At 42.9% G+C, this 15,843-nt stretch overlaps 1 protein-coding gene across 1 annotated transcript in view; it reads left to right on the forward strand.

The window, feature by feature from the left end:
• The first annotated feature begins 13,811 nt into the window (after positions 1–13,811).
• LOC135704818 (uncharacterized) overlaps positions 13,812–15,843 on the forward strand; it is an 89,783-nt gene continuing 87,751 nt past the window's right edge. Inside the window, exon 1 of the mRNA XM_065226336.1 lies at positions 13,812–14,873. Within this exon, the coding sequence (XP_065082408.1) occupies positions 14,828–14,873 (46 nt within the window). The 5' untranslated portion in view covers positions 13,812–14,827. The remainder of the gene's footprint in view (positions 14,874–15,843) is intronic.

Consider the following 15,843-nt stretch of genomic DNA (forward strand, 5'->3'; position numbering starts at 1 on the left):
TTATGAATTCGAGGGGCCTGCTCAGTTTGCTCTTCTCCGCCAGATGGTCAGTCGTTGATGGTGTGCTGGTTCTTCTGAAGAAGTAAATTTTGCTGAAATCGACTTGAATTTTCATCCTACTTCGTCTATCATTCGAGATTTCCTTGTCATAAATTTGGCATTTATTAACTATCTTTTAGGCTCAATTTGTAAACAGAGTAATTGGGGATAATAAATGCTTTTTGCTCTAATGCAAAAACTAATGGTTTTATGGTTGCTTTTATAATAGTAGAACACGTTTATAAAGTATTTTATCAAGTCATTAATAAACAATTGCTAATGACGTTTATGCTTGAATTACAGAACAGTATTAAGGAGGGATTGATAACTGTTTTAAATTTATTTTTAAATCAAGACAGTTTTTGACTTTCTTGCCAGACTATAAAAGGTTTTTAAAACAGCTAAAAGCTGAATTACTAAACAGGAATGTTTTACACTTTGAAATGAGCATTTCACCGTTATTTAAAGTATATTTGTTACCTGGGCAGTGAAGACTTCTGCAGTATGATGATGAGAAAAAGCGAAGCGACAGAAAAAAAAATGAAAACAATGTCTACGCATTCCAAGTTTGTCTCGGCACGCTCGACTGTGTGAGTTACAAACAAAGCAGTCAAAATTAAACGGAAGCCAACACACTAACATAGGCAAGCAAAGCAGCAACTACTTCAAAATGAGCATAGATGAGTGTTGTGATAGTCGGAAATTTATTTATTTATTTTGTCGTCAATCAGATGTAGACCATTTTTTAAAAGTTACAAGTCATGTGTTAAAATTACGAATAGAATTAAAGTACTGCTTTAATCTGGTTTTTATCATTCTAAAATCAATAGCGTCACTATGATTTAGTGGACCACATTTGGCATAATTTGTGCGATAGTGATTTGTAGTAAATATATTTCGAGTTCGCAGTTGCCGAGACGGTATGTAAAAATTAAGCTTTGATAACAGTTCTACTGAGTCAATTCGATGCGATACTATATCGTTCACAAACAAAACCATTGCAAAATCACGACGCGCTTTCAATGTTTGAATGTTGATGAGCATGCAGCGTGCTTCATAAGATGAAAGAGGAAATCTTGTCCAACCTAATTTACGAAGAGCAAATAGTAAGAATTGCTTTTGCACTGATTCTAATCGTTCCTCATGCGTTCATTCACGGTGATCAAACTATGCTGCAATTTTCAAGTATTGATCTTACATATGAAATGTACAGTGATTTTATTGCATACGGGTCATGAAAATTGTAACTGAATCGTTTGATAAAGCCAAGCATATTATTTGCTTTGTTGATAAATGTATTATAATGATCAGTGAATGCCAGTTTTGAATCAATTATAACTACTAAATCCCTAACTCGTTCAGACTTTTCTACTGCCTGATTTCCTAATGCAATAGTATTTTCTGGTTTGTTTCTTTTTCTACTAATAGCTTTTGATTTACATTTTTGAACGTTAGGCTTTTGTTACACCAAACATAGAATAAGTTTATTTCAATCTGGTATGTCTGTATATCTGCTTTATTTCTTATTTCTAGAAAGAGCTTCATGTCATCCGCATAGATTAAAACTTTTATGTTTTTAAGAATAAAGGAGATGTCGTTTACAAATAAAATAAATAAAAGAGGGCTTAGATGCGAGCCTCGGGGGACTCCAGAAGTAACAGTAATAGAGTTTGATTTTTCACCTTTGAATCTAACTATTTGTTGGCGATTAGTTAAATATGACTCAAGCCATTTTAGAAGTCCAGGTTCAATTCCTATTTTTTGTAATTTGAAAAGAAGCATGGGTATATCAATACGATCAAATGCTTTGCTAAAATCGGTATAGAGTGCTTCTATATGGTTTCCATTATCCATTGCAACCAAAGAATAGTTGACAAATTCAAGTAAATTTGTATTTGTTGATCGTCCTTTGAAGAAACCATGTTGTATGTTAGTGATTCTGTTTTTGATCTGATTGAATAGTTTTTCATTGACGATCGCTTCGAAAAGCTTTGGGATACTGGAAATAATAGCAATTCCTCGGTAATTTTGTATGTTAGATTGTTTGCCTCTTTTGAAAATAGGCACTAGAAAAGAGCTTTTCCATGTTTTTGGGAACATTCTAGAATCTAGTGACATATTGAAAAGTCAGAATAATGGAACTGTAAGTTCCAGTGCCAGGCTCTTCACAAATACTGGTGGAATTCCGTCTGGTCCAGAGCCTTTGGAAGCATCCAAATTGTTCAAAGTTGCCATAATATCCTGCACATTAACCTGATTAACTTGTATATCACTAAAACATTCTGGGATGAATTTAAAATAATCACAATCACGATCATCTTCTGAAAAAGAGGTGTAAATTTCTTGGAAGGAAGTAGAAAATAAATTTCAGATATCGGCTGCGTTGTCACCAACCGTTTCATTAATATGCATTTTTGATGGAAAATTGTCTGATTTAAATTTAGTTTCAATGTAATTGAAGAATTTTTTTGGACTAGATTTTATTTCGAGTTCGGTTCTTAAATTGTACTCCTCAAATGCAATATCAATTGTTATATTTAATTCATCGCAAATACGCAAATAGTTTGCCAAATTTTCATTGGTGCCTTACTTTTTATAAGCCTTATGTGCCTTTTGTTTTCGATTTTTTTAAGTTTATAATTTGACTGTTGGTTATACCAAACAGGATGTTTTGAGTTACTTTGACGTTTTCTTCTTTTTAATGGAACTTCTTCAAATTTTATTCCAAATATTATTTTCTAGAAGACGTCAACAGCAGTTTCAACATTTTCTTCATTCCTAAAATACGTTTGCCAATTTATGTTACTTAATCTAAATTTAATATTTTCGTAATTTGCAGAATGATAATTAAAAACCTCTACATACTCACAATCGTAGGGTCTTTTATATTCATGCACAAATAAAGAAAATTCGATTGCTGTGTGAAACGCTTCGTTTTTCCATAATGGATGAATCAGTATCGGTTACACAGAAATCTTCCTGAATATTCGTCGATAACAGATCTAAATAGCAATTTTGCTGATTTTTCATATGATTTATCTGGTTAAGACCTAAACAAGCAGTTTTTTTCAAAAATAAACTGAAGTGTTTCATTTTCCCCAACGATTAGAAGTAAAATAGTATCATTTTCAGAGTCTGGAATGAAGTCAATAGAAAGTTGGTTGAAGTCTCCATAAATATGAATTCTTACTTCAGGCCGAAGACTAGCTGTAATTTATTCAGCAATATTAAAAAAACTTTTCATATGTTTCTTTAGGGGCATTGTTGGGGGGGAAATACACCGAGCCAAATATGTGTGTTTCACCAGCCATATGCGCTTTCACCCATACATGTTCAAATTCTCTAAACTTTGTAGCTGCGATGATTTCAGCATTAAATTTTGTAGAAATAGCTATAAAAACTCCACCTCCTGACTTCTTTTCCGACGAATGCAAATCACGGTCATCCCTGAAAACATTGTAATTGTTTCCGAATACTTCCTCACTTCTTACACATTCGTCCCAGCTAGTTTCAGTACCCAAAATTATTGCAAACGAGCAACCTATAATTTTTTTTATGGATTTCGTTCATTTTCAATGCACTTCTCATGCGATTGAAGTTTTTGCAATATAGTTACTATAATTTCACTTGACTCTAGTTGAGAGGAGGCTGTAAGAACTACCTCAGTTGTAAAATTTGGTTGGCTTTGAACTAACGTATCGTTATAGCTATTCGTATAAAAACTATTTACCATTCCTTCAAGCTGTCCGGCATTCGTCAAATTGGCTAAAATGTATTGTTCCTCGGGTTCGGTAGTGCTATGGTTGATTGCTTCCTCTACGAAGTGCGTCAATGGCGCCGAAAACACGAGTGTTGCGCATAGCATGCCTCACAAGATGAAGTAGAAGCACATCCAGGATTCGTCCAGTTGGGTTGATTGCCGTGATTAGGTTGAAATTCGTCAGGGTATGGATTCAAAATGTCTCCTCGCTGAAACTGTATGGGCCGGAGGCTGTTTGATGCATCGAACGTTGACTGTGGTGGCTTAGAGAATCTCTCTTTTGCTGCCGCTAGAAGAATCCTGTCTGGTGGTAGAAGGCGTCATTGTTGCAGTTATTATTGCTGTTATTGTTATTGTTGCCGTAATCATTCCTTCTGTTCTGGTGAGCGGCAGTGAAGTGAGCATGGTTGTTGATATTATTGCGTGCCTGGTTTTTTTTCGCTTTCATGCTTTTTCAGCTTGTTTTTGCTGATTTAATATACCCAGTTTACGATTATCGTATTCTGTCCAGTCAGCTTTCCATACCTTTCTGGAACCAAGAAGGCGCCAGCCTGAGTGATCTATCGCCTGTATACTGTTAATGTCGTTCAACTCGTATTCCAACAATTTTTGATTTTGGAATCAATTTCATTTATATTCGCTGATAAAGATTTCAGCTCGTCTAATATCTCCAACCCCAACATCGGGTTGTTATGGTAATCTCACCGAATTGTGTTATGAACGGGTTTATTTTGTCCAATAATTTATTTGATAAGGCTCAACCGAATTAACTTTACAGAGCCGAGGATTCTTGGTCACTTCACAATACATCTTAAAACTATAGTCAAAAGGTATAACACAATAAACACTTTATCTTCCGCTATCCAAAAAGCCTCCTCCATCAGAACTGGAGCCGCAGTGGTTTCATTGTATGGCAGTTACGCCATCGTGGGGCAAAGCGCTTCCATTGCAGCAATGGACGCAAAACGTGGTCAACACTCACACACTCATCACGAAACGGTTGCTTTCCAAAGTCGACGACGCATCGACTGAAAGAACTGCTGATGAAGAACAATGAGAAGGACCACACAATGGTTGCTGCCGAGAAAACAGACGATCGCGTGGCACACATCGAGAGTGGCCTGCCTTTGTCGACAGCCGAGTGAACACTGCTGAACGGGTTTTAATTGATATTGTTTTCAGCACTACCGGGTGATTCATTAATAAATGCTAATTTTACTGTTCTGGCGATTAAGGAGCTACGATCTATAGAAATTTCTACGGAAAGGATAGATCGAGATTTGTGTGTAATTTTGTATTCGGCCGAATTGAGTTCAAAGAGTCGTAATGTTTGTGAATCACTGAACTATAATTTGCGCCTTTTGAGGATTTCGACAAGAAATTAAGATGAATATATGAAAAAAAAAATTATGATGAGTGGAAATATTATAAGATTGCTGAGAATTATCTAGTAGAACCCACTATTTTTACGGATGTATGTGATCAAAACGTCGGGTAATTATTAACGATATATTTTTTCTTCTTCAAAATATCAATAGATACGAACGGAACTGGTTTTAGAATTACAAATTATGGAGCAAGCATTCAAACAAGTACGACGACCTGTATCCCTGTATGCAACAGGTAGAGGAGCTAATGAATATAGTGAACTCGCGGCAAACTGAACTAGAGTTTGCTCAACGCATATTTAACAACTTGGAACAGCTAGTTGTGGATCTCACAGAAGAAAATCGAATTTTGAAATTTAAAAAAAAAAGTCGCGTAGAAAAGTTGACAAATGAACTTGTCCTGACAAAACTTGAAACTCAACATGTGCAACAACATATCACGACTTTGGAAGTAGCGAATACTGATCTAGCTAGCCAATATTTGTGAGGTGGAACAGGCGCAAATTGTTGAACATATAAGACTGGCCCTAAAAGAAATGCTATCCGCTAATCAAATTGATGTTATTCTCAGACGGAAGCAGGATCCTCACTGGACTACTGAGGAAATATAAAAAGCTTTTGCTATACGGTTTCAAAGCGAATGTTGTTATCTGTATTTGAAAAAAGAGCTGCATATTCCTCTGCTGGAAATTTCTACGCTTCAAGATTATGCTAGATGAATGGATTTGAAGAATGGTATATTGCAAGATGTGTTAAGGGCTATAGATATTGTGGACAGAAAATGCTACCCAGGGATTTTGCATGCGTAATTTCGTTCGATGAAATGAATGTGCGGAAAATAATGGAATTCGATCTAAGAGCAGATGAAACTGTGGGTCCACATATTCATGCTCAAGTTGTTATGGTCCGAGGTCTCTAAGTGGAAACAGGTAATCTTTATAGCGTTTGACCAAGTGATGACGCAAGATAGTTTGACTAATATAGTCAAAGATCTTCATAACATTCGCTACAACGTCGTTTTTTTTTCCTTTGATTTGTTTTCCGTCGATCTTGTTTTCCGTGCTGAGCAAGATCCGAGCCGAGAAGGTATATTACCGGCTTCAACGCATGCAGCGTCAGCCGGGGTAGAGGGCAGGAGACCGGAGACTGTTCGAACGTAGCCGTTGTACACCGGTTCCAGAATCTGGACGGCTTTCTCGGCGGCAAGGCATGTAATCTCTACACCGTACAGTAGGCGACTGTCGATGATGGCTCGAGCTACGCGGAAGTGGTTTTCGCGATTGTTGGATCGGTGGGGCGGGAGATGGTCTTAATCAGGTTAGACCGACTGCGACAGTCCTTCTTTACTTGTTGGAAGTTCGGCTCAAAGGATAAATTCCGATCGAGGAGAACTCCCAAGACCCTCACGATGTTTTTAGTCGGTATTGCCTGTTTTTTAATCATGATGGGCTACCCGTTGTTGCGATGCCTGGTGGTACATATATGGCAGCGCACGCTCTTGCCGGCGGAAAGCTGGAAACCAACAGAGTCAGCCCATCTGACCACCGAGGAGACTGCCGCTTGCGCTCTCAACTTCGTCCTCTGCAGGGTGGGACCCACTGTTAAAATGAGGACGTCATCCACGTAAACGAAGATGTAAACGTTCTTGGGTAGTTGGTCAAAGACCCAATTCATGACCACCAGGAAGAGGGTGACCGCGATCACCGAACCCTGTGGCACTCCGGTTTCCTCACTGAAACTTCCGGATTGCACGTTTCCAACCGAAACCCGAAAAGATCGGTCGGTCAGAAAGTTCCGGACGAAGTGAAGGATGTGTCCTTTCAGACCCCAATCAGCAAGCTTCTTCAATACAGCTGGTGTCCATGTTCAGTTGAATGCTTTGGAGATGTCTAGCGAGACGATCTCTGCGTGATGACCTTGGTCCTTTGCCTCCTTCAGGACTTCCCCAAGAGTGGCGAAGTAGGTGGAGGTGCCATACCCTTGCCTGAAGGCGTGCTGCCGATGGTCAAGCAGCCCCTTGGCCTCAAGATATTGCTTCAGCCTCCTGTTGACCATCCGTTCCAGGACTTTCGCCATGCAGCAGGTCAGTGCAATGGGACGGAACCCAGTAATGTCTTTGGTCCCGACATTGGTTTTCGGTAACGGTATAACGAGGCTTTCTCTCCAGTTTTCCGGGTATTCTTCAGCGGTCCAGAGTTGGTTGTAGAGGTCGAGAAGTTTCGTTTTGTCTTCGGGTGGAAGGTGCTTTAGCAGCGGGTAGCCGATTTCGCTCCGACTGAGAGCGAACACGAGTTCTTCCTAGGAGAGTGGGCTGTTCATCGGTAGGTCGTCGTTGTCTGGAGGAATTCCGAAGGTAGACACAGAGGAGAGAGAGGGGTGGACTCGCTGTCGGAAGCTTTCGCTGTACTCCGAGATGCCGGAAAGTTTGGCGAAGTATTTGCCCAGTTTGTCTGCTACGACGGTTGGATCAGTGATGGTGACGGTGTCTGTTCGAATCTGAAGCGGAGATGATCGCCGCTTGCCGCTAAGGGCGTTGATGCGACTCCATAGCTCCGCTGACGATTGTTCGGCGTTGATACTCTCCAGAAAGTCCGAACAGCCATTTTGTTTCGCCGTCCGGATCTCCTGTCGGCATTTGTTATGCTGCTGGCGATAGTTCGCGAGGACTTCTTTTCTTGCTGGATCGTTTGGGAAGGTGCATTTGACCTTCCGGAGTGCTTTTCGCCTGGGTTTTACTGCCCTTTTGGTTTTGTCGTTCCACCAGCGGAGTGCCTTCCGCCCGGGGACACAGCCAGTTTGTGGTATACTGGTGCTAGCGGCTTTATAGATGATTTCCGTGATGCTTGGGATGGTCGTGGGTTCCTGGTTCTTCTCGAGGGCTCGGTACGTGTGCTGAAAACCCTCCCAATCAGCTTCCCCGTAGCGCCACCGCGGTCTTCGGGTGTTTTCTGGGGGCAATGCGGTGGATAACCAAATCTGTACCGGATAGTGGTCGCTGCCGCCCAGATCCGGGTTAATCGACCAGAGTACTTTGCCCGCCAGAGAACGGCTGGCTGTGGACACGTCAATGGCGGTGGTGTGCCGACCGTTGAAAAACGTTGGGCCGTCATCATTTAAAATGACCAGATCTTCCTGCTCGAAAATATCACAGAGGGTGATGCTTCTAGGGTCCGCTCGTGGGCAACCCCAGGCCGGGTGGTGGCCGTTCAGGTCCCCTATAAACATCTTGGGTTCCGGTAGCTGATCAAGTATTCTGCGAACCTGGTTGTCCAGGCTGGGCAGCCTTCCGCAGGGCAGATAGGCACAGGCGATGGAGATGCTAATTGGATTCTGGATCTGAATGCCGACGATTGGGAGGTCGGTATCCAGATCAACGATTCGGTGAGGGATTTCCTTGCGGACTCCTATAGCAACGGATCTCCGGAGGATGGACCCTTTTTTGATGGACCAGGTATATTGGCCGTCTAGTGTTCTGTTCATCTGGTCCACCGTCACGTTGTTGACCTCTTGCAGGGCAAGCACCCAAGGGGACGCGCCGCTGCAGAGGAGTTCCAACTCAGCCAGGTGGAGAAAGAAACCGCTAATGTTCCATTGAAGGATCAGATTCACAGGAACCGGTAGTGCGGGGGTAGAGTACCCACGCTCCGATCCGCTGGTTGAGGGACGTTCGGTTCAACAGTGATGGCTGATTGCGTAGCAACTGGAATTTTGATGTGTTCCAGTCGAGCTTGCTGTGGCAGAACTCGATACCGAATGAGACGGATCCCCACCAGGGGCAGGTGGAGGCGTTGTCCGCGTTGTCCGAAGGGGAATGGGGGACGAGGCCACCCTTGTCCGTCCCTCGTCCAGGTTCACCACAGCGCCAGAGGGTTGTCGCCGGTTTCGGTGTGGGGAAAACGTCCGCACCGATGGGGCCCCGGCTACTGTGGGCTAGTGCTGGGTTCTTCGCGTTAAGCATCTTCGTCCAAGGGTCCCAGAGGTTACCCGACAGTTCCCGTTGGGGTATATCTTCCGCACTGCCGGTGCCCTGAGTACCCAAGGTACAAGTGTTTTCATTCGGTTGGCTCGGACGCCGAGGGGGGTCCGAAGATTTCGGTTGGGATGTAACTTCCGGTTCGACGGTGCCTATCCGAGGCCAATCGCGAACCAGTTTCTAGTTGGTTGGTGGTGGCTGGTGTTGTTGGCACAATTAGAGAACAGTCCGTGTCCATTGCGTGGTTGGTAACCGAAGAGTGTGGAGGGGACTTAGAGGCTGTGTTATTTTCATTTTGTCCACCGGATTGCCCCTTCTTCCAGATGACGTGAGCGTTGATCGGCTAAACATCGCCCTTTACACTTTGGAAGCTGGGGAATTTGGGGGGGGGGGGGGGTGCGGTTAGTTGGGTCAACAAGCTTGATGGGTCTTTTGGCCACTTTAGAGGTGGAGGGGTTTGTCGAATAGAGTGTCGGTTTTCTGGTTACGTTTTTGGTTGGGGCTGGTATCAAGAGTTAGAGTCGTGTTCGATTCGGATTCCGGTGAGGCCGAGATGTCGCTAGATACAGCGGTGACTTCTTCTTCGCCCTCCTCGTATTCGCTAGTAAGAGGGGTTTTCTCAGAGTCGGTTCGAGGGATCGTTGGGGGAACAGTTTGGGGTTGGTCGCGGCTTTTTGCTGGTTGGTTGGTGTTGACCTCGATGACTGGTGTCTGAGCAGCGGGTTGCTGAGATTCGTTGTTCTGACTTCTGACAATGGTTTCCAGCTCTTGCACCCTTTGCTGCGTGGTGGCAAGAACGGTCACCACTTCCTTCATCATCTTCTCGAAGTTTGCTGCTTGAGCCTTAAGCATTTCCTGGAACGCATTCATGGGAGCTTCAACTGGAGCGGGGGTCGTGGCGATGGGTACGGGCCCGGGGTTGCCGATGCCGGTCATTTGCAGTGCGGCTTGCAACTGTGCAATGACGGCGTCCTTCTCTTTAACGGTGTTGGCTAGTCCTTCTATCTTCCCGGCAAATCCCCACGTCCAGTCGCGATGTAAAACTTTTGACCGGGAAGCTGCTTAAAATCGAGTTTGACGTGTGTTTCTTCATCGATCAAAGTGCATCCCTTGTGTTTCGTCAAAACACGGTCGTACAAGATCCTTGCACGCTTTTTGGCCACGGAATTCTGCTTCATGTGCCGGTTCGGATGTTTACTGCCTTTGTACGACTTGTATCCTTCCGTGGCAAGGATGTTCCGCACCGTTTGAAAGTTGGAGTTGGAGTTGTACCTTCTGACCACATCTCGGATTGAAAGACCCGGGTTGACTTTAACTCACATCAACGCCTTGTTGCGCAGCTGACGGTCCCTGGTTCCAGTTTTTCGTAGGACCGCTGATTCCTTGTAGGTTTTGAGCACTCGACAAACTGTTGTTTGCGGTAAAAATTGCAAGCATCAGAAGATTTGGCGCTGCGTGGTTTGATTGTTTCTCCCGGACAAAAAAATTGTGGCATCGCGAGTGAAAATTTTAATTTCTGTTTATTTACGCGGTGATGAGAACGGCGCTGATCTATTGTTAGGGTTTTGCGATGTGAATTGCTTTTGTGCACGGAGTGTCTTGAAAAAGAAAAGTAAAAGAAAAGTGATATTTGGTTGTTGTGTGGTTGGAGTGGAGAGAAAAAATATGCGTGGAAGCATCGGGAATGCGCTCCCGGGTGAAGTGATTTGGTGAGTACGTTCCAGTTGAAGAATGTTGACAAGTGTATTTGTGGTGATGCAAATTATGGTTTAGATGACGCATGGCTTCAAACATTTTGTGTATCCAAATAAAACATATTACATACTAAATACGCACAGGGCATCGTCTGCTGACCATTGCCGCGGGTATATCGTGGGAGTCCCAGGTACCCGGTTCAAGCTTTAGTTGGCGGCGATGGCTCTTCTTGACCTTCTATCCCCTGAGTAGTTAGTGTGAATAAGGGCGTCTATGTGATGTTTTGCTGTACCTGTTGTGGCCATCTAGTGCATCCTGTTCCCTTAACTTGTTGAGGACACCCTGTCTTGCCTCAAAAGTTACCCTTTTTGAAGTACTAGTCTTCAAAACATAAAGGGCACCATTACGGAGCATGAGATTTGATCAAATTATTCGCAGTTCTACTTGTCCAACGCCCCCGGCTGGGTGAGGGATAGAGGATGACACACACACACACACACTCGACAAACTGTTGTTTTCGGCATCTTCAGCACTTTAACCAGCTTGGAACCGGACCACTCCGGATTTTCCAGGTGTTTGTGCACATTTTTTTTTTCTTCTTTCCAGTTCCATTTGACGTTATTTCTGAACGCGATCGACTACTTTGATCAAACTTGCACCAGTTGTTCTCTATAGAAGTGTAAACAAACCACTATCAAAGATGTTTGATTCCCAACACTAGAGGCGTGCAAGCGGCACGCGAGGGGTGTTCCAATTTACTTTTAGTCAGCCTTTATTAAATTTTAAAAACATAAACAGTGGAATCTGACGCTTTAACGATTAGTTTGCTTTGTTCGGCGTGCTGTTAATGTGTTAATTTGTAAAGCAGTGACAATGAAAAACTGGTGATTGAATCTTAAAGGTTTTCGCAGCCTTGTACAGTGTCGCGAAACTGGATTCGCCATATTGTATTCTTTTCATTGTGATTTCTTACCGACCTCATACCGTTCATTCGATCGATTTATGATTTTTTGCCATAATTTGGGTCAGTGTAAATCATACGATGTAGGGTAAATTATGGCTTCGGCACCCATTGACTGTTTTCGGCAACCGAAATTGAAACGTATATTTCACTGTATTTTCCCATCAAAACTCTTCGCTGAATGTGTTAAGCTGATTCCTTACCTTTTCAGCTTCAATCTGATTACATTTTTACGACTGTGAATTCCTGTTATACCATATTTTTCTTTAAATGAAATATACATACTACAAAATACGGTTGATTTCGAGTTGCCGATAATAGAACAGCTGGTTAACACGCAGTTCAAATGGAAAGAGTGCCGAAGAAAAAGAGACTGCCGACAATAGTCACTCTCACCTGAGAAGTTTGGAGCGTTGTAAAAACATGTTCAACCCGTTTTGATCAATTCTGTCGGTTGTAATTGGTAGAACAGCAAGCAGCAGATAAATGTCAACAAACAAACCTGTCATGTATGTGTGTGACGCTGAAAAATCGCTAAAAGAAGTTCGGACGCTGCTTAGATTGACGAGAATACGTAAATTCCCCTATTTATGAAATTCACATGGTTTTCGTAAACCTTTTATTGTATCAAACTATAAATACTATAGATGCAGTACAACGGCGCCGGTGGTGTAGTGGTAAGCGTGATTACCTCTCACTCCAGTAGGCCTGGGTTCAATCCCAGTCGGTGCCGCCGGGATGTTCTGAGGCATAACATCTCTGATCACGCCTTCCTTCGGATGGGAAGTAAAGCCGTTGGTCCCCGGTTCATGAGTTGATGGGTCGATAGGTAGGGTCCTGGTGTGGGAGCTGCCTTCCTGGCACGTCGGTAGCATTGGTGCTCAGCACGGAAAACAAGATCGACGGAAAAAACAAACCAAAGGAAAAAAAAAAAAAATAGATGCAGTAAGAAAACGTAAGATTGTGATGAAACTGTGTCGAAATCATATTTTCATACGATCATACGACGCAGCTTATGAAAATGGTAGGAACAGTTTTCTCAGTTTAGAAATGTCAAAGAGATTGTATGAAATTAAATGTTTTGATACCAGGTGAATCTTTGTCATTGACTTAAAAATGAATGAGTTTTTGATGAAGATTTATGTGAGAGTCAAATCTTCCAGTGACACTGTTAAAATATTTGTGGCTTTGAGTATTTTAACCTGTGAAACACTGTTTGCATATTGTCTTAAAAATTAAGAAAGCTTTGCAATTAGTAAACCACGTTTTAGCTCGACGATTGTCTTAAGCTTTTGAGAATCAATACAAATAAATAAATAAAAAAGAAGTTCCCAACATATTGCTACTATTACATTTTCCCCCCAATTCTAAAGGTCCATTAATTCGCTACCAAAAATGAACACTACTGCCCTTGTTCAAAACCACCAACCGGAACAGCGTAAGCATAACGTTCATTTTTCCTCCGAGCCATGCCACTTCCCTCACCCCAAGTGTCAAATTGCAGGTCAATCACAACCCTGAAACTCCATCCCCCTTCAAACAACCTGCAGTATAACACTTAGGCATCCACAGAACAATGCTCACAATAAGGACCGGAGATAGCAAGGACAATCGCTTACTCCAATTCTGCTCCAACCTGCTCAGCGCGAGATTTTATCACAGTTTACCACCCGACAATTTGCAATTGACTCTCATGAGAGCATATCGCAGCGCAGACTCCTCTGCTCTCCGTCGGAGAAGCTCTCAGCATCATCGGAAAAGCTCATCACCGAATCATGCTACTACGATGGTGACGATGACGGCGTCATCAAGGGATGCTGTTCCATCATCATCATCATCGTCAGCGGAGAAGCGGTGAGCGATGATCGGAGAGCGGTGCTGGCTAAAGAGATAATGCACATGCTTGATGCGATGCGATGAGGACGAATTCAGGATTCAGGCCGCCCGTGCCGCGACTCGGCTGTCAGTTAATACTACGACTCGGACGAGGTCAGGCTGAAAATCGAAGGGACAACATCGCCGCGCGTGTCCCCACGAATCCCGAAGCGTTCAGATTTCAGATCAGAAAGTTGTCACAATTTTCAGCTGTGTTTTTCCGTGTCTGAGTGACGTAAATAGTGCGTTCCTACTGATAGTGATTGCGGGTTTGTTTCGGGGGTGGTCCCCAATCGATTGTCGTTGACGCGGTGCGTGTTGATCTGTTCGAGTGGAAGCAACCGCGACGACCGTGAACCCACCACACCCCATCGAGGCAGATTAATACTGGTACTCGCAGGGTGGCAGTCAGTGAGGGGGAGGGTTTAATGTTCGAGCGTTCGTGGAAAATGATAACGCGAAAACTAGTGGGAAAATCGCAATCCAGTTTTCACCACCGCAGCAGCAGCAGCATCGGGTGGGGGCGATAGGAAACGGGAAGCCCCGGAGAGGCAAAAACCAACCATATAATCGTAATAAAAGGATTAAGCTGTTCATAAGAGGAGTGGTTTTTTTTTCCTCGGGAAAATCTCGGTCGGATCGTGTGGTGCAATTGCACGGAAACCGCAAAGAAGTTCGAAACTAATTAAGTGAAAATATCATAATTGCTGGTCGGCCACATTCTGGAGAAGAACCCAGTGCCCGCTCGGTGAAGAGATATATCCGTTTGTTTACGTCCCTATTAGCAATTGGAGAGGAAATGAAAGTTCCATTGCTGCCATTACGGTTCCGTTGGTGCTGCTGGTGATATGTTCGAGCATTGATTTAGCTTGAGCGAAAATAATAGCATTGTTTGTGCCATGAGCGAGTGGGTGACGATGTGTCCTCGGCAGTTGTAGATAGGCTAGGCTCCAATCCGGTGTGCCATGGAGTGGTGTTAGATGAAGAAGTGATTACAGCGAATTGCGGAAGGTTACTACGGCTGCTGCTGCTATTCGTGTGTCTGTGACGTGATAGAGAAAGGGAAGAGGAAAAATCGATTCGAGGATAATTGAAGCAGCACATTAAAACTTTTCCTACTCAACCTTCGAAGAAACATGCATCAGCGGAGAGCGATACTGTCGTTCATCTTCACCCTGCAATGTAAGGAGATGCTTTGCTTTTCTTATTGTGCTATGTTTTTTTTTTCTTTTGAAATTAGGTCATTCCGAGTCCCATTGATCAGTGCGAGTCTCAATCTGGTAGCCTCAACGAAATTCTGCAGACGATGTTCTGACGATTGATTGATTACATTCCATCTAGTTTTGAATAATCGGTCCAGATGGTAATTCTATATTTATGGGATAATTCATTTTGGTGAATAAGTACAAGTCAACCAAATCACGTTATTATTGCATGCTTTAATCGTAATTGCTTCGCTGAGTTTCAAAGTTACGAAATTTTTGATGAGGTGATGTTCAGGGCACTTGGAAGAAGGTAGATGAAACTTTTGCGATAGACCTACCAGCGAGGAACTTTGTCCCAAGGGCTATGAAAATCTTCGAAGATATAGATCCAGTTCCCTCTCCCGAAAGCATGCCCAGCAGTCATCTAGTGAAAATTCAGAGGATTGGCTAAGGAGATGTATAGGTTCTCGAGGAGATTGCAGGATATTCCGGGAGTGGGTCCGTTGAATTAATGAACCATATCTACTTGATTTTTTCGGTGGATTTGAGATACATACTTTATACCTATAGGGGACAGGTGTGGAGAGCTATGTGGAATTCAGGAAAAATTCTAATCGACGTTTGGGACGAGGTCAGGGTTTCAAGGCGAATCCAAATTCTAGATAATTGATCTTATTCTTAAAAGGAGATTCCCTATCTAGGCTTCCAGATTTATGAGCGAGGCACCTTCTGTAGTTTGGTCTCAATGAGAAGCATTTCAGTACATCAATGGTCATCTTAAATTTAAAAACTAAATCTAAATATTATCTAAATTTAAATGGAACTCATCGTTCTGATTGAGGATTACAACGATTTTTGCCTGCAACATTTAGTATTTTGTTGGACATTTTTAGATAGAGCTGGAATTAAGGCGTAACAGCTTTTGTAAACAAAGGCTTTTCTCGATG

This window comes from Ochlerotatus camptorhynchus, unplaced genomic scaffold (assembly GCF_037179485.1).
Source record: "Ochlerotatus camptorhynchus isolate MF236.1 unplaced genomic scaffold, CSIRO-AGI_Acam_v1.1 ptg000248l, whole genome shotgun sequence".
Lineage (NCBI taxonomy): Eukaryota > Metazoa > Arthropoda > Insecta > Diptera > Culicidae > Ochlerotatus > Ochlerotatus camptorhynchus.